Here is a 24,971-nt window from a genome sequence, read left to right as displayed (position 1 = left end):
CCATCACAACCATCATGTCTTCATTTACTTCATTCTACTTCATTCCCATCTCAATGTCAAGTGAAAGAGCAAAGACAGGCAAACTGACTCAATTTCATTAATCACGTGGACAAGTCTTGCAAAATGCAAATAGAGGACATCATCAGAGTCCAAGGCAAATGCAAAAGGGTTATTACTTTTGGGCTCTAGAAGACCTGGTGTGCACAGCCCAGCACTTAGAATATTAATTGCTCCCTTGCTGATCAGATTCCTTGGTTTACAGTCTGAGGTGGTAGTCATACTTCCTTTGCTGCTGCCCAAGGGATCAAAGAGCAAAAGAGAATTTATCGGCGGCATATCAGTTGGGATAACTGCTAAGAACTATGAAAAGCCAACCCTCTTTTAATGAACCTTTAGGACTATCTGTAAACAGGATAGGATGTCAAATAGTACACTTAGGCCTCATGCACACAGGATGTTTTTGCAGCTGTTTCTAGGGGTGTAAGGTTTTTTTTTTGTTTTTGTTTTGTTTTTTTCTCTCTAAACTCCCCTGCATGTGAGCCTATGTTTCCATGCACACATAGGCTTTTAGCAGAGTTTAGCTCTGGCTGTATGTTTAGGGTCGTTGTCCTGCTGGAAGGTGAACCTCTGCCCCAGTCTCAAGTCTTTTGCACACTTTAACAGGTTTTCTTCTAAGATTGCCCTTCATCCATCTTCCCATTAACTTTGACCAGCTTCCCTGTCTCTGCTGGAGAAAAGAATCTCCACAACATGATGCTGCCACCATCATGTTTCACGGTGGGGATGGTGTGTTCAGGGTGCTGAGCAGTGTTAGTTTCCTCCACACATAGCGTTTTGTTTTTAGGCAAAAAGTTAAATTTCTTGTCTCATCTGACCAGAGCACCTTCTTCCACATGTTTGCTGTGTCCCCCCACATGTTTTCTCGCAAACTGCAAATGGGACCTTTTATGGCTTTCTTTCAACAATGGCTTTCTGCTTGCCACTCACTTCTACCTGAGCTATGGATCTCTGCAGCTCCATGGGCCTCTTGGCTGCTTCTCTGATTAATGCTCTCTTTGCCCGGCCTGTCGGTTTAAGTTGATGGCCATGTCTTTGTAGGTTTGCAGTTGTGCCATACTCTTTCCATTTTCAGATGATGGATTGAACAGTGCTCCACGAGATGTTCAAAGTTTGGGATATTTTTTTTTTTATAACCTAACCCTGCTTTAAACTTCTCCACAACTTGATTCCTGACCTGTCTGGTGTGTCCCTTGGTCTTCATGAGGCTGTTTGTTCATTAAGGTTCTCTAACAAACATCTGAGAATTTCACAGAACAGCTGTATTTATACTTAGATTAAATTACACACAGGTGGACTCTATTTATTAGGTGGCTTCTGAAGGCAATTGGTTCCTCTAGATTTTAGTTAAGGGTATCAGAGTAAAAGGGGGCTGAATACAAATGCACGCCACACTTTTCAGATATTTATTTGTAAAAAAATTTGAAAACCATTTATCACTTTCCTTCCACTTCACAATTATGTGCCACTTTGTGTTGGTCTATCACATAAAATCCCAATAAAATACATTTACGTTTTTGTTGTAACATGACAAAATGTAATAAATTTCAAGAGATATGAATACTTATTCAAGGCACTGTATTACACAGGCATGGACTACATTACTGGGCACTGCATCTGCAAGAAGGGTGGGTAACCTGGTGGAGTGGCGATACAAGTGGAGAATGAACAGTAACTATGCAGTGAGTCTTCTGGTCAGTGGATAGCAGAGAATACAGCAATGTCCCTAAACTGTCTCTCCTCATGCAGGAACTTGACCCTGGGGCTAAATCACTGTCTTAACCAGCATAGTTCCTCTCGCTACTCTAGTCACTCGCACAATGCGTGCCAACCCCAGTAAGGTACTGGTATTTATTAGCACTGTCCCACCTAAGTTGGCCTTCAAAGGTCACCAGGGATTGCAGCATCCAATCAGACAGTTGCTCTTCCTGAGACTCTTACAAAGTCTGTAGAGAAACAATGTTCCTTCAAAAGAGAAGTATGGAAAACATTTTTTTATGGAAAGAGTGCACCAAGTGATTATCAGTCAGTCAGTCAAGTCAGTCAATGGCGGCCCGTCCATAGGGGGTGCATGGGCGCCACCCCCCTCCAGGCAATCACAAAGGGAAAAAAAAAAAAAATTAAAACTGGCCCTTAAAAAAAAAAAAGGAAAAAAAAATACTAAAAAAGGTCCTTAAGTGCACTGTGTTCGGACGCCAGACACAGTGCATTATGGGAAGATCCACATCTATGCAATCACGAGATTGCAGACGCAGCGCTTCATTAGTGGGCTTTTGTCCCGCCTTGTGGCGCTTTCCGAAGTGTCGAGTAGATTCCGCCCGGCGCTCGTAGTATCTATTACTATGACCGGGCGGTTTGATTGACATCTGAGTTAGATGTCACTTCCTGTTTTCTCTCTCCTATTGCGCCCGAGAGAGAGAAAACCGGAAGTATGAAGAGCGGACTCCTCCAACGCCGCTGCCAGTTGAAGGAGACACCGCAGGAGAGGACAACACAGCAAGGTAAGTACCGCTGTGCTCCTGTGGAGAACAGGGGGAGGGGGGTTTGATGTGACACAGCCTACATTTAATGGGACACAGACTGCACTTAATGGGACACAGGCTGCACGTCATGGGACACACTATGAGGAACCATGAATCAGGCCGAGACAGAAGTATAGTTAAATCACATTTGTTTATTAATAATAATAATAATAATAATAATTATGATAATAATGGTAAACCGAGTAAATGTAGTCAAAACAAGCGAGAGTTCAGTAACCAGATCGGGTAGTCAGCCAAGCAAATGTCAGAGAGCCAGAGATAAATGTAGTAGTACAGCAAGCAGGATCAGGAGCCAGAAGGAACGTCAGCCGAGCAAGTCTTCAACAGGAACGCAGGAGAAAGTTTCTGTGATGTTGACAAAGGCATAGGCAGAGATCAAGTGAGCTGGACGGCTTTAAGTAGGCAGGACTGACGAGCAGAATCAACAGCTAGGTAACTGTGGAGAGAGATGGGAGCTGGCAATTAGCCAACAGCTGAGCAGCCAACTCAGAAAAGGAAGGGTTGAGTCCAGCCCTGACAGTACCCCCTCCTCAACGACCCCTCCCCCTCAGAGGAACACCGGGCTTGAGGGGAAAACATCTATGGAAATCACGGAGGAGGACAGGGGCATGTACGTCTGAGGATGAGACCCTAGAGCATTCCTCCAAACCGTACCCCTTCCAATGCACCAGGTACTGTATGCACCCACGGAACCTACGGGAGTCAACAATGGATTGTACTTCATACTACTCATGGTTCTCAACCTGTATAGGATGAGGACATGGCACAAAGGTGGTAAAGCGGTTGCAGACCAAAGGTTTCAATAAGGAGACATGATGCACATACAAGGAGAAAGGTCCAACGCGTAAGCCACTGGGTTAATCCTGCGAAGGATACGGAAAGGCCCAATAAACCGAGGTGCGAACTTCAAAGAAGGAACACGAAGTCTGAAGTTGCGAGACGACAGCCAGACTCTGTCCCCAACCTGGTAGGAAGTCATGGTATGTCAGCATGGAGTTTGTACCTATTGTTGGCATGTTGCAAAGCCTCCTGAACTTGTGCCCAAATGGGGACAATCAGGAAGCAGAATTCAAGGCACTGTTGTGAGCAAACTCTGCCCACGGTAATAGGTCTGACCAGTTGTTATGGTGGTCAGAAATATAGCAATGTAGGAATTGCTTCAAGGACTGATTGGCTCGTTCTGTGGCCCCATTAGACTGCAGGTGATAAGCAGAGGAGAAAGCAAGCTGAATTCCCAACTGTGCAAAAAAAGGTTCACCAGAACCAGGAGACAAACTGACTACCCCTGTCCGAGACAATCACCTTGGGTAGCCCATGTAAGTGAAAGATCTCCCGAGCAAAAATGGAAGCTGGTTACTTAGAAGTGGGCAACTTCTTAAGTGGAATGCAATGACACATCTTTGAGAACCGATCAACCACCATAAGGATAACAGTGTTGCCTTGGGAGTTGGGTAACTCCACAATGAAATCCATAGACAGGTGGGTCCAGGGCCTCTTCATTGTGTATGGGTTGTAGGAGGCCCACTGGAAGGTGTCGTGGAGTCTTACTCTGAGCACACACGGAACAGGCAGCTATGAAGGCAGTTACATCAGCCCGCAGAGTAGACCACCAGAATTGTTGGGAAATGGCCCAAACAAGTTGATTCCTTCCAAGGTGGCCAGCTGCCTTGGGAGAATGGTAAGTCTGGAGCACGGCAGTACGGAGACTCTCTGGGACAAAGCAGCATAAGGTTTCTCAGGAGGAGCATCGACCTGAGCAGCAAGAATTTTGTCACCCAAAGGAGAAGTAAGACTGGTGCAAACCCTAGTGAGAATACGATCAGGAGAAATCACAGGAACCGGAACTGACTCCAACTTGGAAGTGGAGGAAAATTGTCGTGACAAGGCGTCAGCCGTTACAATGTAATTAAAACTTGACAAGAAAAGAGCCCATCATGCCGTTCTGGGAGAGAGGCGCTTAGCCTCAGACAAGAATGTGAGATTTTTATGATCAGTAAGAATGAGAACCAGCACAGTGGTACCTTCAAGGAGATGTCTCCATTCTCTCAGGGCTAAAATGATCGCCAACAGCTCTGTCACCAATCTCGTAATTGCAGTCAGGGGCTTGACCAGAGACGAGAAGTTACGAATAAACTTCCGATGATAATTGGGAAAGCCCAGGAAATGCTGCAGAAGATGTAAACCCACGGGTCGGGGCCACTGTAGGACTGCCGAAAGTTTCTCTGGGTCCATCGAAAAACCAGCAGTGGAAATGACATAGCCCAAGAATTTAACCTGTTCACGATGGAACTCGCACTTCTCCAGTTTACAATAGAGATTGTTTGTTTGTTTTTCTCTTAGTTTCTGAAGCACACGACAGACATCTGTGTGGTGGCTCTCCAGGGACTTGGAAAATATGAGGATATCATTGAGATAAACCACCACAAATAACTGCAACAAATCTCAGAGGACATCATTTATAAATTCCTGGAAAACTGCCGGGGTGTTACAAAGGCCAAAAGGCATTACGAGGTACTCATAATGGCCTGTTCTGGTATTAAACGCAGTTTTCCACTTGTCACCCTCTTTAATCCACATGAGATTGTATTCCCCTCTCAAATCAAGCTTTGTGAAAACCGTTGCTCACTTGAGGAGGTCAAATAACTCTGTAATCAACGGAATTGGGTAGGCATTCCTAATCGTGAAACGATTCAGACCTCTATAATCAATACAAGGTCTCAGTTCACCACTCTTCTTCTTCACAAAGAAGAAACCAGCACCAGCAGGAGACGAGGATTTGCGGATGAAACCTCGAGAGTGTGTCTACAACATATTCCTCCATGGCCTTATCCTGTAAGACCGACAAAGGGTAAACCCGGCCACGAGAGGGTATGGCACCAGGTTGAAGGTCAATTGTGCAATCATAAGGCCGGTGTGGAGGCAAACTACCAGCTTGACCTTTGCCAAAGACATCACTAAAATTGCAGTACTCATCCGGCAGGGAGGAGAGTGAAGAGGTGCACAGGACTTTGGCTACCTTCTGGAAGCATGTCTCACTGCATTGTGGTGACCAGGAGAGAACAGCACAGAGCCAATCAAAAGAAGGGTTGTGCCTCAGTAACCAAGGATAACCAATAACCAGCGGAAACCTAGGTGAGGAAATAACTTGGAATTGGATTATCTCATGGTGAAGAGCCCCTATGGCCATGGACAACGGAACCATCTCATTAGTCACATAAGCAGGCTGTAGAGGTCTCCCGTCAAGAGCCTCAATGGCAAGTGAAGTGTCACGCAGCTGCAGCAGAATCAAGTGCTGCGATACAAAGGCAGCATCAATGAACAGGCCTGCAGCGTCGATTAGAGCCTGTATCTCGATGGACGACTCAGCCCAAGAAAGGGTGACCGAAACCAGGGGCTTATCCTTCTGGATAACTAAGGATGAAACCACGCCACCTAAGGTCTGTCCATGACAGGACGTCAAGGTTCAGGCGTTCCCTGGACGGGTAGGACAAGACTTCAAAAAGTGACCTGCCTGGCCACAAAGGCACAATCTCTCCCTCCTCCTAAGGGCTCTCTCATCCGCAGAAAGACGCATGAAGCCCAAGTGCATGGGTTCATTTTCACTGACCGACTCTGTACCAGGAGGCATGGGAAGTGAGGGAGGCACGGGTGGGACTGCAAAGCTTGGAGACAAATGTACAGGAGGCTTCCGCAAGCGCTCCTTAAGAGTCTTTCTCTGAGTCTGGAGTCAATGAGGATGGCAAACGTGATCAACCTCTCCGGCTCAGTGGGTATATCTTGGGCTGCTATCTCATCCTTGATGGAATCCGATAGACCATGAGAAAAAGCAGCCACAAGGGCCTCATTGTTACAAACAACCTCTGCTGCCAGTGTACTGAATTCAATGACGTAGCCAGCAACAGTTCTCGTACTCTGATGGACATGAGGCACTTGGCAGCAGAAGCGGAGTGTGCAGGATCATCAAATACCCTTTTAAAGGTTGCCACAAACTCAGGGTAACTCAAAACAACAGGTTTTTGCGACTCCCATAGAGGGTTTGCCCAGGCCAAGACTCTCTCAGAAAGCAAAGATATCACAAAACCTATTTTGCTTCTGTCCGTGGGAAACGCCTGGGGCAGCATCTCAAAGTAAATCTCAACCTGGTTGAGAAACCCTTTGCATTGAACTGGATTGCCCCCAAATTGCTGGGGAAGCGGAGCGGAACCAGACATACCTCTTATAGAGGTAATATTCGAGGCGGGTGCCTGCACAGAGACTGGCATAGCAGCAGGGACGGCCTGCAATTCAGGTTGTACCGAAACAGCTACAGTGGGAGTTTCCAGGTGAGCCGTGCAACTCAGGAGCGTTTGTAATGCTATGGCAAACTGATCCATGTGGTGATCTTGCTCATCCAATCTGGAAAAAATATTACCAACAAGTGGATTGACTGAATCTTCTGAATTCATGGCCTTCGCCTACTATCAGGAACCATGAATCAGACTGAGACAGAAGTATAGTTAAATCACACTTGTTTATTATTATTTTTTATTATTATTATTATTATTATTATTATAACAATGTAAACAGAGTGAATGTAGTCAAAACAAGCCAGAGTTCAGTAACCAGATCGGGTAGTCAGCCAAGCAAATGTCAGAGAGCCAGAGATAAACGTAGTAGTACAGCAAGCAGGATCAGGAGCCAGAAGGAACGTCAGCCGAGCAAGTCTTCAACAGGAATGCAGGAGAGTCTCTGTGATGTTGACAAAGGATGTTGAAGGCAGAGATCAAGTGAGCTGGATGGCTTTAAGTAGGCAGGACTGACGAGCAGAATCAACAGCTGGGTAACTGTGGAGAGAAATGGGAGCTGGCAATTAGCCGACAGCTGAGCGGCCAGCTCAGAAGGAAGGGCTGAGCTCAGCCCTGACACACAGGCTGCATTTGATGTAACACAGGCTGTATGTAAGGACAGATTCCGCTGGGGACACCTGAAGGCATCTGGTGGCAGACGACTTGGCTAGTGACACGCTCAGGGCTCCCACTGATTCTGCATTATGGTGAGTTGAATGATTTCATTTTATATTACAATGTAATAATAGAAATAATGCGCTTCAATCATCCTGACACCATAACAACCATGGTGCCGGGATGATTGAAGTGCTAACACCAGGTGTTTGGAGTATCTTTATCTGCTGATTGTTAAACTTTATAGAATAAACATATTTCTATTGTTGTGTAGGCTCTGGGCCTGCTGTCCCTCCATCCCACTCTCCCTCCATCCCTCGTTCATCTCAGATGCTAACCACACCACCTTAGAGCCACGCTCACTATTTCGCTGAAACCACGCCTGTTTTCACCAAGTGGGAGGGGTCAAAAAAGGAAAGGCGGGGTCTGGAGCCCCCCCCATCCTAAAATTTCACCAGCCGCCACTGGAGTCAGTCTAATGAAATAAAAAGCTATTCCTTTAGAGCAGCAAAAGGTAGGAATCGGCTTCAAAGTTTGTTACGATCCCTGTGATGTACATCGAGCACCCAAAGGGGTTTGTTTTTTCCCAACAAAAATGAAGCTACTCTTTAAAAAAAGTGCTGTTCCTAAACTTGCCCCCTGTTTATCTATAGTTATTTATAGGGATGTCCCGAAACCACTTTTTTTAAGGCCAAGCACAAGTACCCATACTTTTTTCAAGTACTCGCCGATACCGATTACTGGTACTTTTATTTTTAATTTCTTGTGGCAGTGTTTTTGTTGTTGTTTTCTTCTTCTTTTTTTTTTTTTTTTTTTTTTTTTTTTTTTTTTTTTTTTTAGGGGGGAGGGGGTGGACGCTGTCTCTGTGTGTGTGTGTGTGTGTGTGTGGTGGTTTTTTTTTTTTTATCAGCCCTGTTGGGGGGCTTTGGTGAGATATCAGGGGTCTGTCCCCCTTGAGACAGAGAAAGAGACCGAGGATAGAGATTCCCCAGTCCCTTTCTCTGCAGCCTCAGCTGCACTGAAAATGAATGGAGAGAAGACAGCGACTCCTCTCCATTCATAAACTGAGACATCGTAATTACAGGAGGTTACAATGTTTCAGTCATGTGAATGGACAGAGTCAGCTGACTCTGTCCATACACAAAGGAAGGAGGAGGACATGGAGGGGGCATGGAGGATGCGGTGACAGTCATCGGTGATCGCGTGTGGGGGAGTTACAAGCCCCAATACCGCTGTATAGATTTCACTAAAGCAGCTGAAAGCGGGGGGGGGGGGTTGGGGGGAGAAGCTTGTAACTCCCCCACGCGCCGATCACTGCCGACTCTCAAGGTATCGGGGGAAGCATCAGGAGCATTTGCCCGAGTACAAGTACTTGGGCAAATGCTCGGTATCAGTATCAGGACAACCCTTCTTATTTGCATGTTTTATATTCATTGCAGAGAAATTTCTACCTTTAACCGTTTTCTGTATTCTAGCACTAGTGTTGCACAGTACATCATGTACTGTAGACCAGCAACAGCTGGATGGCCACAGGTTGTCCATGCAATCATCTGTACAATAAACCCATTAACTTCAAACAGAATAATGTATGTAGTTATATTAATCTCAATGTCAAATATGATGCCAAGCATGTCTTTAAGAATTGCTGTAGCTTCACAGATGGGCAGATCGAGACCCGGCAGGAATACAATATGACACATGTTGAAGGATACATAGCAATCTCATTTGCATCACTAATCAAAATGTACTAAGCCTGAATGTGAAGTTGCAATGGTAGTCTATGAGAAGGAGAGAAAAAGAACAGTAGAGGAGAGGAAGTTGGGGAGAGAGACGGTCTAGGAAGGGGTAAAGAGATGGAGGAGAAGAAAGAGAAAAGAGAGCGATAGAGAGGGTGGAGAGGCAAGAGAAAGAGAACAGGGACAAATAAAGAATGGATCGGGAGACAGGCAGAGAGGTGATGGAGAGAAAGAAAGCCAGAATAAGAGGGGGAAAAAAGGAGATTAAGGGTCCATGCACACTAGGTGGCTGAAAAAAATTGCCAGAACCTGTAGCAGAAAAAGCAGCATAAAAAAAATTCATGATGTATTGCACAAGAGTTTATGGGCATGTGTTTTTATACTGTGGTTTTTTTTTTTTTTTCCCAAAACATTCCCTTCTGCTAATTTTTCACTATAATCGATGTACACTTGAAACCACTGACCGCTCCTAATCACCACATTTATGTGTTTATGCTCATCAAGCATTTTTTCTGCCAAAAAGCTCCTCCCAAAAATCCACTTGTGATTTATTTTTTAGCCTGAAAATGCTCCTCTGCAAATATGCCTGTAAACGCCTAGATGTGCATAGACAAATAGGCTAAAATAGAGCTGCTTATACAGGCTAAAAGGGGAAAAAAAACCTGGATAAACAGCATTTTTTATGCCCAGTGTGCTTGAGGCCCAAAGCTTGCCACCTATGCCTTGAATGTTGGATGATTCATAAATAACTGGTCAAAATTCAAGCCATGGGTTGGCACCAACCAGCTTGGAAAAAGTTGGATCAACTTTTGTCAAAGGTGCTGGGTGGCAAATTGCTGGTCGAACAGTAGGTGCAACCAATCAGTGGACTGACTGGATGATGGCGTATGTTGGAGGATGAAGGGTCCCCGGCTGTCAGAATGCTGCATGAGAAAAATCAATATGTCTATTTCTAGGCTAAAACTGGTCATACCCTAGTAGATTTTTGAATGAAAATTGTACAGTGGTACAAAAATTCTCAGTACAGTTGATGAATGTTCGGGGGTGGCCGGCTCAGGCTCGCAGCGGCTCGCTAAGAGCCTGAGTCGGGTGCCGGTCCAGGGATGTGGACTTCAACCCGCTCTCTGCTGAAAACAGGTCATAGGAGTGCAAAACAACCTGCACGCCTGTGATCCACAGAAGTACAGCCAAAGCTCATTTGTACTTCTCCTTTAATGCATTCTATGAATTAAAATAAAAAATCTTTAGTGTGCAGCAGCCCCCCCAATATTTCAGCCCCCCTAATACTTCAGCCCCCCCTAATACCTGAGCCCAATCTCGATCCAGCGATATTGCACGAGTGCCTCGGCCATCCGGGACTCTCCCTCCTGGCTGAGACAAAACAGCAGCACCATTGACTTCCGCTGCTGTCAATCAAAGTCAGTTAGCCAAGCAAGAGAGAGAGGGGGCGGTGCCGGGCCACAGCTCCTTATATGAATGAACATGCACAACAGTGGCTCGGCTTCTGTGCCCCCATAGCAAGCTGCTTGCTGTGGGGGCATTCGACAGTAGGGAGGGGCCGAGAGCCGGCGAGGGACCCAGGAAGAGGAGGATCCGGGCTGCTCTGTGCAGAGCAGGTAAGTATAACATGTTTGTTATTTTTAAAGGAAATAAAGTATAGCAGGCACAGTTTTATAAATTGTGTCACACCACACAGCATGGTACTGATGGCCATGAAAGCACCTGAATTTGCCAGATGCATGGGGGTGCCATCAGGAGTTATTGGTACCTGCGCACATCCGCAGGGGGCAGCGTGTTTCTGTATGGTGTGGAATATGCACAAGGAAACGTTTATATCCCGCACTGCAAGTGTTGTGAACCAGCCTTAAGAGACAAGAACAAGATGCATGAAAAGATACAATATAGTCAGACAGCAAGTTATTTAGGGCAAATAATCTTAACCTGTGATCAGACAAAATAAAAATGAAGTACAAATTATTTATGCTTAAAAGGTATGTGCAGATGCTCCAGTTTGTCTATTTTAATTTTGTAATTTGTGCCGATGTTTTCATGTAAAATAATGTGCACTTGTCAGTTCTGACAAGAGTTGCTATGACAGTGGGACTAGGTAAACTTTGAATATTTACATGTCGCTGGCACATCGCATTAATTCCTCATCTGGCAGTGACATACCTTTCTCGGCTTTCTTGCTGTCTTGCCTTTCTAGGAGAAGGTAGCGTGGACTTTCGGGGAAAAAGGGTAAAACCATCAGCTGTATCACAGCTGGGATCAGAATAAATCCAAATAAGCAGGGCCATAGGGATTCCTGAAAGATTGAAGAAAATTATATTTTTAGTGACTAAATACATAAAAATCTTACTGACTGCTACCAAATTGGATCCCTGACACTGCCATCACTATGGCCAGGCAGCCAAGCGCATAGCCCGGACCTCATGGTGGGTTTCCACTTTCCCAGATCTCTTACCTGCGATACCATGACACATACATTATATTGTCAAAAGTATTGTGACGCCTGTCTTTACACGCACATGAACTTTAATGGCATCCCAGTGTTAGTCCGTAGGGTTCAACACTGAGTGGACCCACCCTTTGCATCTATAACCTCTTCAACTGTTCTGGGAAGGCTATCCACAAGGTTTAGGAGTGTCTATGAGTGTATGAGTGTGTTTAACCATTCTTCCAGAAGTGCATTTGTGAGGTCAGGTCAAGTTCCTCCACCCCAAACTCACTCATCTTTGTCTTTATGGACCTTGATTTGTGCACTGGTGCTCAGTCATGTTGGAACAGAAAGGAGCCATCCCCAACTGTTCCCATAAAGTTGGGATCATGAAATTTTCCAAAATGTCTTGGTATGCTGACGCCTTAAGAGGTCCCTTCACTGAAATTAAGGTGCCAAGCCCAACCCCTGAAAAACAACCCAACGCCATATTCCCCCCTCCACCAAATGATTTGGACCAGTGCACCAAGCAAGGTCCATAAAGACATGGATGAGCGAGTTTGGGGTGGAGGAACTTGACTGGCATGCACCTCAACCCATAAAGACTGTGAGCCAGGCCTTCTCATCCAACATCAGTACCTGAGCTCAAAAATGCGCTTTTAGGAAGAATGGTCAAACATTCCCATAGACACATTCCTACACCTTGTGGACAGCCTTCTCAGAAGAGTTGAAGCTGTTATAGCTACAAAGGGTGGGTCAGCGCAATACTGAACCCTACGGACTAAGACAGGGATTAAAGTTCATGTGCCTATAAAGGCAGGTGTCCTAATACTTTTGACAATATAGTATATATTGGTCTGAGTAGTCACAAAAGCTCCTGGATGTTGCTGCTGATAGGCAGGTGGAGTCTGGAGTATAGTTGCACACCTAGTGTATTTGACCCCTCCAGCCTACCCTAATTATTTTCAGCAATAACTCATGAAAATAACCACAGCAATTTGGTCATTTTGCTGCATCCTCACCTAGGCAAGGATGACATATGCAGAATAATTTCAAGCATGCACAGTTACACCGGAAAGTCTACAGGACGTGACAGAGTGAAGTGTCTGTACATGCACAGAATTGTGTGCAACCCCCATGAATGCACAGAAGCTTGCAGGTCTCTGCCAGTTTATGGGATCTGGCAGACGCAAGAGGCCAGAACAGGCAAATATGACAAAAAACAGGCAACTCCTTCAGCATTAATTCTACCACCCTCTCCGCAAAACGTCCTCCTCCCTCCCAGGAAAATGTCCCTCTGCGCCCAGCAAATAATTCCCCTATTCTTCACCCAAAATGTCCCATCCCCCTTTTCCCCAGCAAACATCTACCATCTACTTGATTTTCCACAGTATAGATTTCCCTCAAAAAATATCTTTACTATGCTTCAGTTATTTATGAACACAGGAGCGATCGCCCTATTATTCCCCCGCTCTCCTCCTGAACCTGAACCGATTCTCTTGCACCTGATCCCACCTTCCAGCACTGGGTTCTGGGATTTAGCCTGGATCTGTGGGATGCTGGGATTTCAATGAAATCTCAGGACGGCCCTGCCCATTCCAGTACGGTTCGGAGGTATGTTGGGGTACCTCTCGCGCGGCGCACACTCATCAATGCCTGGGACCTGGCAGAGACTGACGTCATGGGAAAAGTCTAACATTAAGGCAGTTCCCCAACTTAGAGATGAGCCTTCACTGTGTGCAGTAATTAAAGAACAGAGTTCCTCTGAAAAGCGACTTATCCCATGTCACAACACAGTGTGACTTGTATGTTTGCATTAGGAGGGACATGCTGAGCCTGCACCCACTCCATCAGTCCAGCATACCTCTCCCAGATAGCAAAAAATTGAGCTGCAAGTTTGAAAATGACTTGCTAAACTATTGCTAGGCTTGCCTGTCTTCACACGTTTGTTGCACAATTGCAACAAGTCTGCATTGTATGACTCCAGATCAACTTTCTCTGCAAACATTCTGCAAGTCTGCAGCAAGTTCTGGTTCAATTGTGGTGTTCAATCGTCATCCCACCACAGGGGGTCACTGTGACTTGCATAGTTCTTGCTGTAGACTCACCACTTTTGCTCTTGATAGAGATTTGCCATGCAAATTTGCTACTGGTTGGAAAAGTGATTACTAAAACTTGTGCTTCGAGTGCTCTGCAAATGTACAGCTTGCCAGTAAAAAATGTTCATCAAGTTAACAAGACTTACAATTTAACCCAAATTTGTGGCAAGTTATCCATACTATCTTGGCTGTTACCTCTCTCCCAGTAACAGAATAGGGTCCCGCTGAGTACATAGCGTGGGTCACATGCATGGTTTCATTTAAAGCGGGGTTCCCACTTAGAAAAAAAAAATAAAAGTCAGCAGCTACAAATACTGCAGCTGCTGACTTTTAATAATCGGACACTTACCTGTCCCAGGGTCCAGCTATGTGGGGGATCAAAGCCCCACTCGTCCCCCCCTCTGCTCAGCGGCGCCGGCATTTTAACTGTGGGCGCCCAAGTGTGGCTTCACAGCTGGGCACCCACTGCGCGAGTCGTGACGCGTGCCGTCACTGGCCACAAAATCATCTGGGACCGGTCACGTGTCCCAGATGATTGACAAGAGGGAGGGGGGAGAGGCGATCTTCCTTCCTGCGCCGAGAGAAGTGACGTCAGGAGCCCAGGCGCCGAAGGAGGCAGACTACGAGGGACCCCCTAGGAACAGGCATTTAGAGGTGAGTAAAATAATTTTTCTTCTCCAAATGTTTTTTTTTTTTTTTTCATTTTTGGGGGTGGAACTCCTTCCTGTACCTTGTGACCAGGCCATAGATCTCCATAACGCAGGTTCGGGTCCAGCTGCCATTGGATACCGACCGCTAGGGAGGGAGCCAGAATGTCGACCCCCCCCCTCACTACTGGAGGACCTGTCACCAGGTACTACGCTTGTAGCTTATTCGTTTACTTGGTTACCTATAGCAACTACACTGCTCTTCATATCTTGAGTTAACTCTTTTGTAGTAGTGTTACTTGACACCCCATAGTGCTTCACAGACCCAGGCTCTTTAGAATACGACAGAACCTACATGCACCCCTTTGAGTAACTTCAGACCAGGCTCCTATTGGTTAATAAAACATTACTCAACATGATGCGGCATACTGTTCAATATGAATAACGTTCTTCCCTGATCCAAACTAGAATAATGTAGTGGTCCAGGCATACCTGTGAGTTCATTATGGCATTGTCTATGGCTTGGATCCTCAATTGCTTAAGCAGAACTACAAAGAGCCTGCAACACTTGAACCCACTGATACCCGTTCTTGTTCCTGCTCCAGCAGCCTCGGACCTTAGCTGTTTCCCCCTTTTTTTTAAAGCACAGGTGGACCGAATAGGACCAAAATCCAGGGAACTAAGCTAAAACACTTAACCCTTTCCCCAGCCTGGGTCGGCTGCTGGCTAACTAAACTATTACATAGTTTTCCACTTGTCTACAGGTATGTAGTTGTAGTCCGTTAGCAATAGCAACTGCAATCCAGAGCTGAACAGTGAATCATCTCAAGCAACTCTGGTAAAGCCTCTTGGTTGAACACTGAGGTGTATAGTATTCTCATAATAAAGTCGGTATAGAGCCCCATGTGGCATGATTACATACACATTTCACGGATGTGATAAGTACAATAAAATGGAATGGTCTCAGTGATAATGAACTGCATCAGTGAGTCCAGCTCTAGCATTGCAGTTGGTAAAGGCCACAATCCAGCAGGTACAAAGACAAAACAATGGCAGTTGGATCCTATTATTATATGCAGCATATTACAGAATCAATTTTCAGTGGAACAGGTGAAAGCAGCAAACCAGGTCTTGTGGTACCACACCTACATTGAGACATTTCACCATGGCTGGCTTCCTCAGAGGGTGTGAAAAGCATACTATCGATAGCTGTGTTAATTCATTTAAAGATTAGTCTAGCAGACAGTAGTTTTCTTTTTAAAAGCTAAATTCAATTCTCTCTTTGTTAAACAAAGCTTTTAACCACCACTCCTTTTACACCACTCAAGCATTTCAAATGCGTTAAAAGTTTGACTACAATAATTACATTTTTTTTTTATGTCCAATTTCTTCTTCCCATTCACAGAAGTGGCAGACTATTTTTTTTTCTTTATATTTTATTATATAAGAGTTTGTGCTTTTATACTACACAAATCTGCTTTGTTTATTCAAGTGTGTTGTGGAAACTGTACAGCCAGGCATAATATATTTGTGCTATCTGTATTTTATCCTTGGTTGCTTAGCTTTAACAGTGTTCATTTTTACAGTATGGATTTATTTTGAAATGAACAACATATGAGGATGGACACTACATAAACTATTTTAATAAGGTTTACAGTACTGTTTTTTTTTTTTTTTTTTTTTTTCTGGTCTGTGCATGTAGTAACACGCATACAGAGGCCAAGTTTTTCTTGAGCTTAGGAGATACAATTCCAGATTTCACCTGCAGCTCCTCCTATTTGTTATATTTGGTAATGCAGCCTGCCCATAATATACAGCCTCAACTAGTACCGGCAGCAGTAAACCTCACAAAATACAGGACCCCCAGAAACGGTTCAGGCAATGCACTTTTATTCAGTAAGGCAATGAACAAACATAATGTCAATGCAGGAAATATTTGTGCATCGTGGCTGCTCCATTCCCATTGACAGTGGCAGACTGCCCCATTCATTCCTATGGACAGCGATACTCATGGAGGCCTCTATTCATCTAGGAATGGATGGGAATACAGTGCATATGTGCCATTTAAAAAAAAAAAACCCAGTGGGAATGTTTTTGGCTCTGAGCAGGGCCGCATAGTGAATATTACTGAAATGGGAAGGAAGGTAAGGTAGGCTGCACTTAGAGGGGTTGGGGCATTAGTTAAGGGACAACTAAATATATGGTTGTATAAGTAAAGGCTTTCTCCTATTGAATAACTCATTTTCACTGTGTAAAGGTCTATAATTTAGCTTTTTTTAATAGGATGAATGCTCCCTAAAGAATTATGGTCAAAAATCATGTGAATATCATGTAGTGCTCACCCCTGGAGGAGCTGCTGAAAATGTGCCTAGATTCTCCCAGGTACTACAGAGGCTACCAGTTACACAAGCACAGTCCTATGCACACTGACAATTCAGGCTCAGTCTAGGGGATGTTTTTTTGGTATTTATTGCTGAAGAACTTTAAAAGGAGTGGGGGTAGGGTCACAGGATACTCCGAAATGATCAGTAACAACAATAGGAGGAGAAACTTCTCTCCTCTCTTCAAATTGCAATCTTCTGATGGTAGCTGGGAATGGCCAGTAAATCTAGGACTCTACAGCAGCAGTCCATATAACCAATTCTGGCACTTAGTTCCCTTCCTGCACTTGCACAACTATTAATCCCCAGCAAAGTCTTTACTCAGACTGTCCCAGGAGTTGCCTGTCACCCAGCATACACAGGTAGATCCTTAGCAAGGGAGATAACCAGATGCTTCTCCAGGCCAGGACTTCAGTGCAGTGCCCTCTGGAAATCTTCTCCAGGTCCTCAGCCCAGCAGCCACCGAGGCCCAGACTGTAATTCCTTGTCTTAGTGGAGCTGTCTCCAGGGGTAATAGCACCAAGAAAATGGGAACTCTCCCTGGAGGGAAAAGAACACTCTTCTCAGGCTTCCTGCACATCTATCACCTCCCCAGGCACCTTCTGGATGCCTCCTTCCAGAGATTGGCTTCAGATTTATAAATATTCAAATGATCATCTGAATCCCCCTGCCCTGTGTGGAGTAATCAACTGCTTAGCTCAGGAAGAAGCAAGAGGGTGGGACTTTGAAGCACGTGGTAGCAATTGAGTACAGTGGTGGGTATAAAATTATTTAATATTCCATAAACACATTTACATACGTCGATAACCATATACATAGAAATGTACACTTGTGTATTGTCGATTTCTAAAACAGTGGTAACTGATAACAGGATTAAAAGATTAATCGCATGATAAGGTTAAGGATTCCACCAAAATTCATGATTGGATATATACATATATTGTACAATAGCCATTTCAGATACAGATACAACACGTGCTTGCTCCTAAAGAGCGGCTTAAAGCTGCGAAACGCGTCAAGCTATCAGATGCCGTGTACCATATGATTACATGTTTATCAGATTACTGTGCCAATACACATTTACCTTATATATCGTGTCAGGGATTAGAAAGATCACAGACTATGCAGAGGCTATTGTACAATATATGTATATCCAATCGTGAATTTTGGTGGAATCCTTAACCTCATCATGCGATTAATCTTTTAATCATGTTATTATCAGTTACCACTGTTTTAGAAATCGACAATACGCAAGTGTGCATTTCTATGTATATGGTTATTAACGAATGTAAATATGTTTATGGAATATTAAAAAATTTTATACCCACCACTGTACTCAATTGCTACCACATGCTTCATTCAAAGTCCCACCCTTTTGCTTCTTCCTTCTTATATTGACAGGGATGGAGGCACATGACCTTACCGAGCCATGGCTTCATTTAAAGTCCCAATTTCCCCCTTTCCCCCAATTATAGTAATCAGATTAAGGGATGGAAGCACGTGATAGCATTCAACTGGCCCTATTGTCTATAATTAAACCTGCACCTAGAAATAGTGGTCTTATGATAACTTTCCCCAGCTTATCTTTTTTAGTCCTTACTAATTAATATCTAGCATTCAATTCTGTTCCACTTTTGCATATTCGGCAGGCATATTATAATATTTAACTGTGCACATAATGGCGTAGGTTTTGGCTTGTGGTGTCGCTCGGATCTCATCCAGTTCGGGAGTTGCGTTGCGCACTGTTCTCCCTCTTGACACTCGGGGGGTGGACGCGCATCAATGTCACGTCCTATGCGCCAGACGTAGGGCGTCCATGTGATGCTGCTCCACCGGCGGGATCTCCACAAGCAATAGAGAGGTTGTAATGGCGCCGATTGCCGGGTGAGTTGCCGCCAAGGGGTCGGCGCCAGCCTCTCTTTCTGCTCATGTGAGTGACGTTGGGGGTTGGTCTGTGGCAGCACACACCTATGGGCGAGCGTTCTGGCTGGGATGGGTCACTCAGGGCTCTCTTGTTCACTTGACTCCATGTCTCCCTCTGGTATGGTCCTTCTCTCCCCCTCTTCAAGCACCAGGTAATTACTCAAACCTTTCAGACACCCCTCTCCCCTGTTCCCCTATTCACTTTAGACTTCAGGTGTCCTGGTGGTAACCTCTCAATTATAGTAACTGCTTAGTTTAAGAAACCCTGAACAGGCCAACACAATAAATCACTGCTCCACTCACTACAGTGGAACCAAAAATGTAATTTAATCCTAGAAGCCTAACTGGTGGACGGCACTACATGCAGATGAATTTAGACCCTTAAAGCAGTAGTAAACAGCGGAATTGAAAAAAAAATTCCCTGCAAGGCAATCGCATAATGTGCTAGTATGCATTGCATACTAGCACATTATGAAATACTTACCTTAGAACAAAGCCCTCCAGCAGTGCACTGTCACCGCTGACAGGGCTTCCTGGTCTTCAATCTGGACTTCCAGGTTTGTGGGCTCCCACAGCTTGAATGGCCAGGGCACGCTGGAGCCACGGCACAGTGTTCTGAAGGAACGGTACCGGTATGCTGTTCCTTCAGAACGCATGCGCCGGTGATGTCACCTGGCTGCCAAAAGACCAAATATCTCCTAAACGCTGCACGTTTAGAAGATATTAGATTAGCCTACAGGTAAGCCTTATTATAAGTTTACCTGGAGGTAAAAATTACAAAGCAGACTTTTCTACTGCTTTAATAGAGCTGTGCCTTCCTTGTCAGTGCATAGTTTCTATTTGCTCCTCCTTCCTCTCTAATTAAAGTGGAACTTAACTCTCTCAAACGACAATGACTATTTTTAACCCTTATGCTGTTCGTTTTAGTAAATGGATAGGAATGTATATTACATTTGCTTGTTTTAATCTTCTTTTTTTTTTACATTTCTTCAGTTGCTTCCTGGTTTCTGGCCTAGGCCAAAATGATGTCATACATCCCAGGAGGAGGGGCTTTTTCAGCTAAGCACACCCTCCTGCTTGCATGCCTTAGCTAAGGGCAGGTGGATTCCAGGAAGTAAATGCTATCAGAATCATATACCCTTACTCAAGATGGCCACGGCTAGAAATGCTAAGGGGTGTTTTTCAAAGAGATTTCTCAGAAAAATAAAGCACGGAGACATGGATGGATGAGTGAGTTTGCTTTGAATATTAAAAATGAATTACTGTAAATAGCGGTTTCAGTTTGTGGTGCTCAGATAACAACAGTTTAGTTCCACTTTTTTTTAAATTCAATAACTTTTTTAATTGTTTTTTTTACATACACAAACTTGCATTGCATACATACAGTCCAGATACAGAGTTCCACTTTAACAAACAGGTTCTATTCTGCCATCTTTCAGTATATTTTGAATGGGTGAATCTTGAGAGGGGGACAGCATTTGGTATCAGAACAATTTCTTTGACAACAGTCAACATTTCTCAAAAATCTGCATGTTGGCCTTTCTTTGGAGGTGTTGCCCACATCACCCAATTAGATTCTAACATTTCTAGTTAATTTTAGAAATTTGCAACCCATCACCTGCGAATCATTGGTTTTCCTTAGGCCACTTTCACACTGATGCGTTTTACAGGTGTTTTTGCACTAAAAATGGTACCTGAAAAGTGCCTGTAAAACTGCCTCTTCTGCAGCCCCAGTGTGAAAGCCCGAGTGCTTTCACATTGGGGCGGTGCGCTTGCAGGACTTGAAAGAAAGTTCTGCAAGCAGCATCTTTGGGGCGGTGCGGGAGCGCTGTACACACCTCTTCTAAACTGCCCCTGCCATTGAAATCAATGGCCAGCGCTACCGAAGCACTTGCAAAGCGCTTCAGCAGCGACGCTTTGTGGGCGCTTTTAACCCTTTTTCGGCCACTAGCGGGATTTAAATGTGGCTGAAATGCGCCGCCCCAGTGTGAAAGTAGCCTTAAAGGTTTTTTTTGATAAATCAGTCTAATTTTTCATTGTCAATTTCCTGTTCAGTCAGCATTACATAGGTGACTTTCCTATATTATGTGAAGAATATAAATAAATGACAATTGAGCCCTCATTAAAAACAACACAGAAATAACTGGACTCATTGACAGAACCTTTTTCCCTCTATAGTTAGTTTCCAACAGTCTGAAATGACCTTCATAATAAATTGTTGCCAACCCTTTCATACATCTATATATCAGTGCAGTGTCATTGTTATGTGGGAGATTGATGGCAGAATCTTGAGTTCTGAGTTCCATTTCTGAACTGTGCACTTCTGTCTTCCAGTGATGTGCTGAACATAGAGGCTGAGAATGAACATTGATATGGAGCAGCTCTGGATAATTATCTGATTTTAAGCTCTTCTGTCTCTCCCAATTCCCACCTAACAGTTTCTGCTTGCGGCACACATTATCTATACACACAGGGACAATGCAAAGCAGAATGCTCCAAAACTCAGTCAGTGTCAGCCAAACAATATATTTGTCTGTATTATCTTCCAGAGGTAACAGGAACTTACAACTATACGTAGCACCCTTTTAGTTAGGTTTCTAATAGGGTTCAGTAAATTGAGTTTTTGACTCCTCCTCTGCAGCCAGTGGAGCAAGATTTGATTGTTGCTAGCTTTTCTGGGTTCTGCTGGCTGCCGGTTCGCCTACTTCCCCCTGCATTTCAGTAAGTTTCAAAATACTGTATTGTGGGTAGGGAGAGGCAGACCCTGGGCTAAACATTCATGCAGCCTTAGCCAATCCTTGGTGGAAAGAGTGACCAGCAGGGGGTTGAGGAGTGCATAAATAGTCTGGAGCTTAGAACAGCTGAGTCCTTTGCCCTGGTGGTGAGAGACCCAGCCTGGAGGTGCTGTCTGCCCTCCTGGGCTATCTGCTGAGGCCTGCAGAAGGTTGTTCGAAGTTATAGCTGAGGGAGAGCTGGAGGCCTACTGCTAAAGCATTGAGAAGAGTCAAGAGAAATTCTGTCAAGGATCTGGCCTGGAGACTCATGGTTCAGGGTCTGGCTGATACTGGAAGGAGGCGTCCATATATGCAAGGACACAGTGAGTAGAGGCCAGAGAGTGAGAAATCCTAAAGAGACTGACACTGCTTTACCTCTTCTTTGAGAGACTGTTGCTGTCTCAGGGCTCTTTCCAGTGTGGGATCCCCCTGAAGCTGTATGATCACATATTCTGCTCTAGAGGCAGGGGCGGATCTAGGGGGGGGACAATTGCCCCCCCCGAGAATTCGGGTGAGTGAGTAGGCGGGCAGGCTGCTCTGCGGGTGAGAGAGTGAGCGGCTCCGCGGGTGGGAGCGGGCGGCTCTGAGGGCGAGCCGAGCTGTCGGCCGGCTCAGTTGGTGAGCGGGAGGGTGAGTGCAGGGCGGGTGAGCAGCTGGGTGGCTCGGTGGGCGAGCGGACAGCTGGCCAATCAGGGAGGAGCCCACCCTACATGCCTGCAGTGCAGATCCGCCCTCACTGTGCAGGCAGCTGCGGGAAGCAGAGAGATGACATCATCTCTCTGCTGCCTGACTTGTTATCTGCTGCCTGACTCTGGGAAACAGCAACAGACCACCTTAGCAGAAAAATGACACAGCAAGAGACAATCCGCAACTTGTGGCAGGCGACGTGGCAAGTGACAATCCACAACGTGTGGCAGGTGACGTGGCAAGTGACAATCTGCATCTGGCAACAGGTGTGAAGAGAAGGTGTAGCGCTTAAAAACATATATAAAAAGTTCATATTAGGAAATTGTTCCAAGCGTAAGTATAAGTGGAGCCAATCAGAGCCATCACCACCAAGGAGAAAAAATTTCTATTGGACGAGATCCACCATGGAGGGAAAATTTGTATTATCTTTTTTTCTATCGCAAATATCTAGTTGTTCATTCTAAACTAGAGTTCTCTGTGATGTGTTGGTTCCGGTTTTGTATGTATTATACTTCCGGACTATGGAACGCATCCAATTTCTGCCTGTCAAGTCCTCCTGCTCTTATAAATAAACGTTCTTATACGTTATAACCACGCCCCTGAAGACTCATGTTGATGACGAAACGTTGGGCGTCAATCATCCTGACACCATATCAACCATGGTGCCATGATGATTGAAGTGCCAACACCAGTCATTTCCCCGATAAATTGCCCCCCAAAAAACATATTTTCTGGTAGTGCCCCTCCCGAGACTAGACTCTGGATCTGCCCCTGTCTAGAGGTTAACTGATGCTACAAAGAGTGCTCTGTTAAATTTGCTTTAGTCCTGGAGTACCCCAAGGCTCACCCTATAACGTATCCAAGTTTCCTGAATAATACATTTAAAAAAAAAAAAAAAAAAAAAAAAGACACCACCTGCCTGGTTATTAGGTGAAGAGACTGCTGTTCCTGGCTGCTGTGCACTTACTAAGAGACAGAACTTGGGACAAATAGCGGGACCTGTAGAGGGTATGGGCTCTACATGTAAATATATATAAAACATTATAAATAGATATTCTAACAAACTTCTAAAGTGGACATACAGTCTCTAAAAATCACTCCATATGTATTAAAGTATAACTATAGTGGTGGTTGTGTAACAGTAGTGTGTTTTTATTAGGGGTTAACTCAGCCAGTGAGGAAGAGCTCTAATGCTTCCTCACCGTCTGACAAATTCCCTCTGAAGAGTGTGCTGTTTATCCTATTTGTTCGTTCATATTGAATGTATATATATATTGAATATATTCACCTTCTGCAATATTATGGCTATTCCCTGGTTTTCAGAGGGCAATGTATATTTTGAATACTACTTTGATTTGGAGCTGTAGACTTTTTGCACAGCATGTATGATAATTGTTTTAGTTTCTTTTAAAAAAAAGAAAGTTAAAAAACTGAGTAGCCCCCACCTTACAGGGCCAACCAGATGACTCAATAGCCATGCAGGCTGGTATCCCCATAGCAAGAGTGGTGAGCATGTGGCCCCTCCAGCTATTTTGATACCAGTCCACATAACCTGCAGCATTAGTGGGGTGGGGGGTGGGGGGGCTTTTATTCATCTGCCAGCAATCAGCATGAGACCAAAGTTGTTGGCAGATGAATGAAAGGTTATTTAACAAGATTTACCCAGGCAAAATAGCTGCTACTGTACTATCAAGATTTGCTACACATTCAACATGCTAAGAATTGACATAACAAGATTCCCCCATCATATACCATATAATACATAGAGCAAATTGGATCAGAAAATGTTGGGAAAATCCCTTTGAAACCCACTCGAGTTAATTAATACATTACTGATTTTCTGATTTCTAAGACCTCAATGGAGTTCAAAGTTTGCTGAACTCACCCTAAACCTAAACCCGGATACATTTTCCTCATTACTAGTAAAGTGACAGCATTTTTCTCCTTTGCACAAGTGTTCTCTGCAGTAGTATGCAAAAAACTCACAGCAGGACATTGAAGGCTCCACACCATACTGTTTATTTTATAAACGCGTAATATGCCAGCATAGTGCAGAGAATTACATTGATGTCCTACGGTGTGCAGAAAGTGGACACAGCCCTCCATTACAAAAAAGCTGCATAGTGAACCCATGCCAAAGGCATCTGATCAAACCGAGATGATCAGATTACAAAATCGTCATTGCTTCTAGTGTATGTTGTTACACAGTGGGAAGAACAAGATCAGTTCCTCTCACTGTGGCTGGGGAAGCTGATGCCGCCGGTCGCATCTTGTCGGGCTACCCAATCGGATGGGACAGCCCAGGAAAACCAGAAGTGGGGGACCCCATTCCGTCGCCTGTAAAAGTGATCCAGTGGCTGTATATCTGCTTGGATCACTTTTACCTGATAGGGAAATCGCTGGCTGTAACAAATGGTACCAGGATCATGGTTGTAGCCTCAACCATGATCTCGGTATAACTACCTAAACCTTAGGCCATTTAAAAACAGCCTAAGGATGGGAAGTGGTTAAAGACTTTGCTGCCACAAGACTGCACACAGAGGTTCCTGGTGTGCTCTTCCCCATAATAAATATTTCAGGAGAGTCTGTGTCATTTCAGAAGTATTGCTTACTTTGTAGCAACAGGATGTGCATTTTAGCATATCATTGCAGCACTAAAAGGAGAAGAGTAGAAGAGTGGGGGTCATTATCTAAAGCAGAGAATTCCCCAATGAGTGCCATTGTTTACACTTCGCTCCAATGCTGTC

The 24,971-nt window shown here is 44.6% G+C and overlaps 1 protein-coding gene across 2 annotated transcripts in view; it reads right to left on the bottom strand.

The window, feature by feature from the left end:
* Positions 1-24,971, bottom strand: part of SLC2A9 (solute carrier family 2 member 9) — a 689,875-nt gene that overhangs the window by 454,548 nt on the left and 210,356 nt on the right. For both annotated transcript variants that reach the window (XM_073610132.1, XM_073610123.1), the window contains exon 7: positions 11,449-11,581. In XM_073610132.1, coding sequence (XP_073466233.1) covers positions 11,449-11,581 — 133 coding nt within the window. The remainder of the gene's footprint in view (positions 1-11,448; positions 11,582-24,971) is intronic.

Source organism: Aquarana catesbeiana, linkage group LG01 (assembly GCF_042186555.1).
Source record: "Aquarana catesbeiana isolate 2022-GZ linkage group LG01, ASM4218655v1, whole genome shotgun sequence".
In the NCBI taxonomy this organism is placed as follows: Eukaryota; Metazoa; Chordata; class Amphibia; order Anura; family Ranidae; genus Aquarana; species Aquarana catesbeiana.
This window is presented reverse-complemented; position numbering and strand designations above follow the sequence as displayed.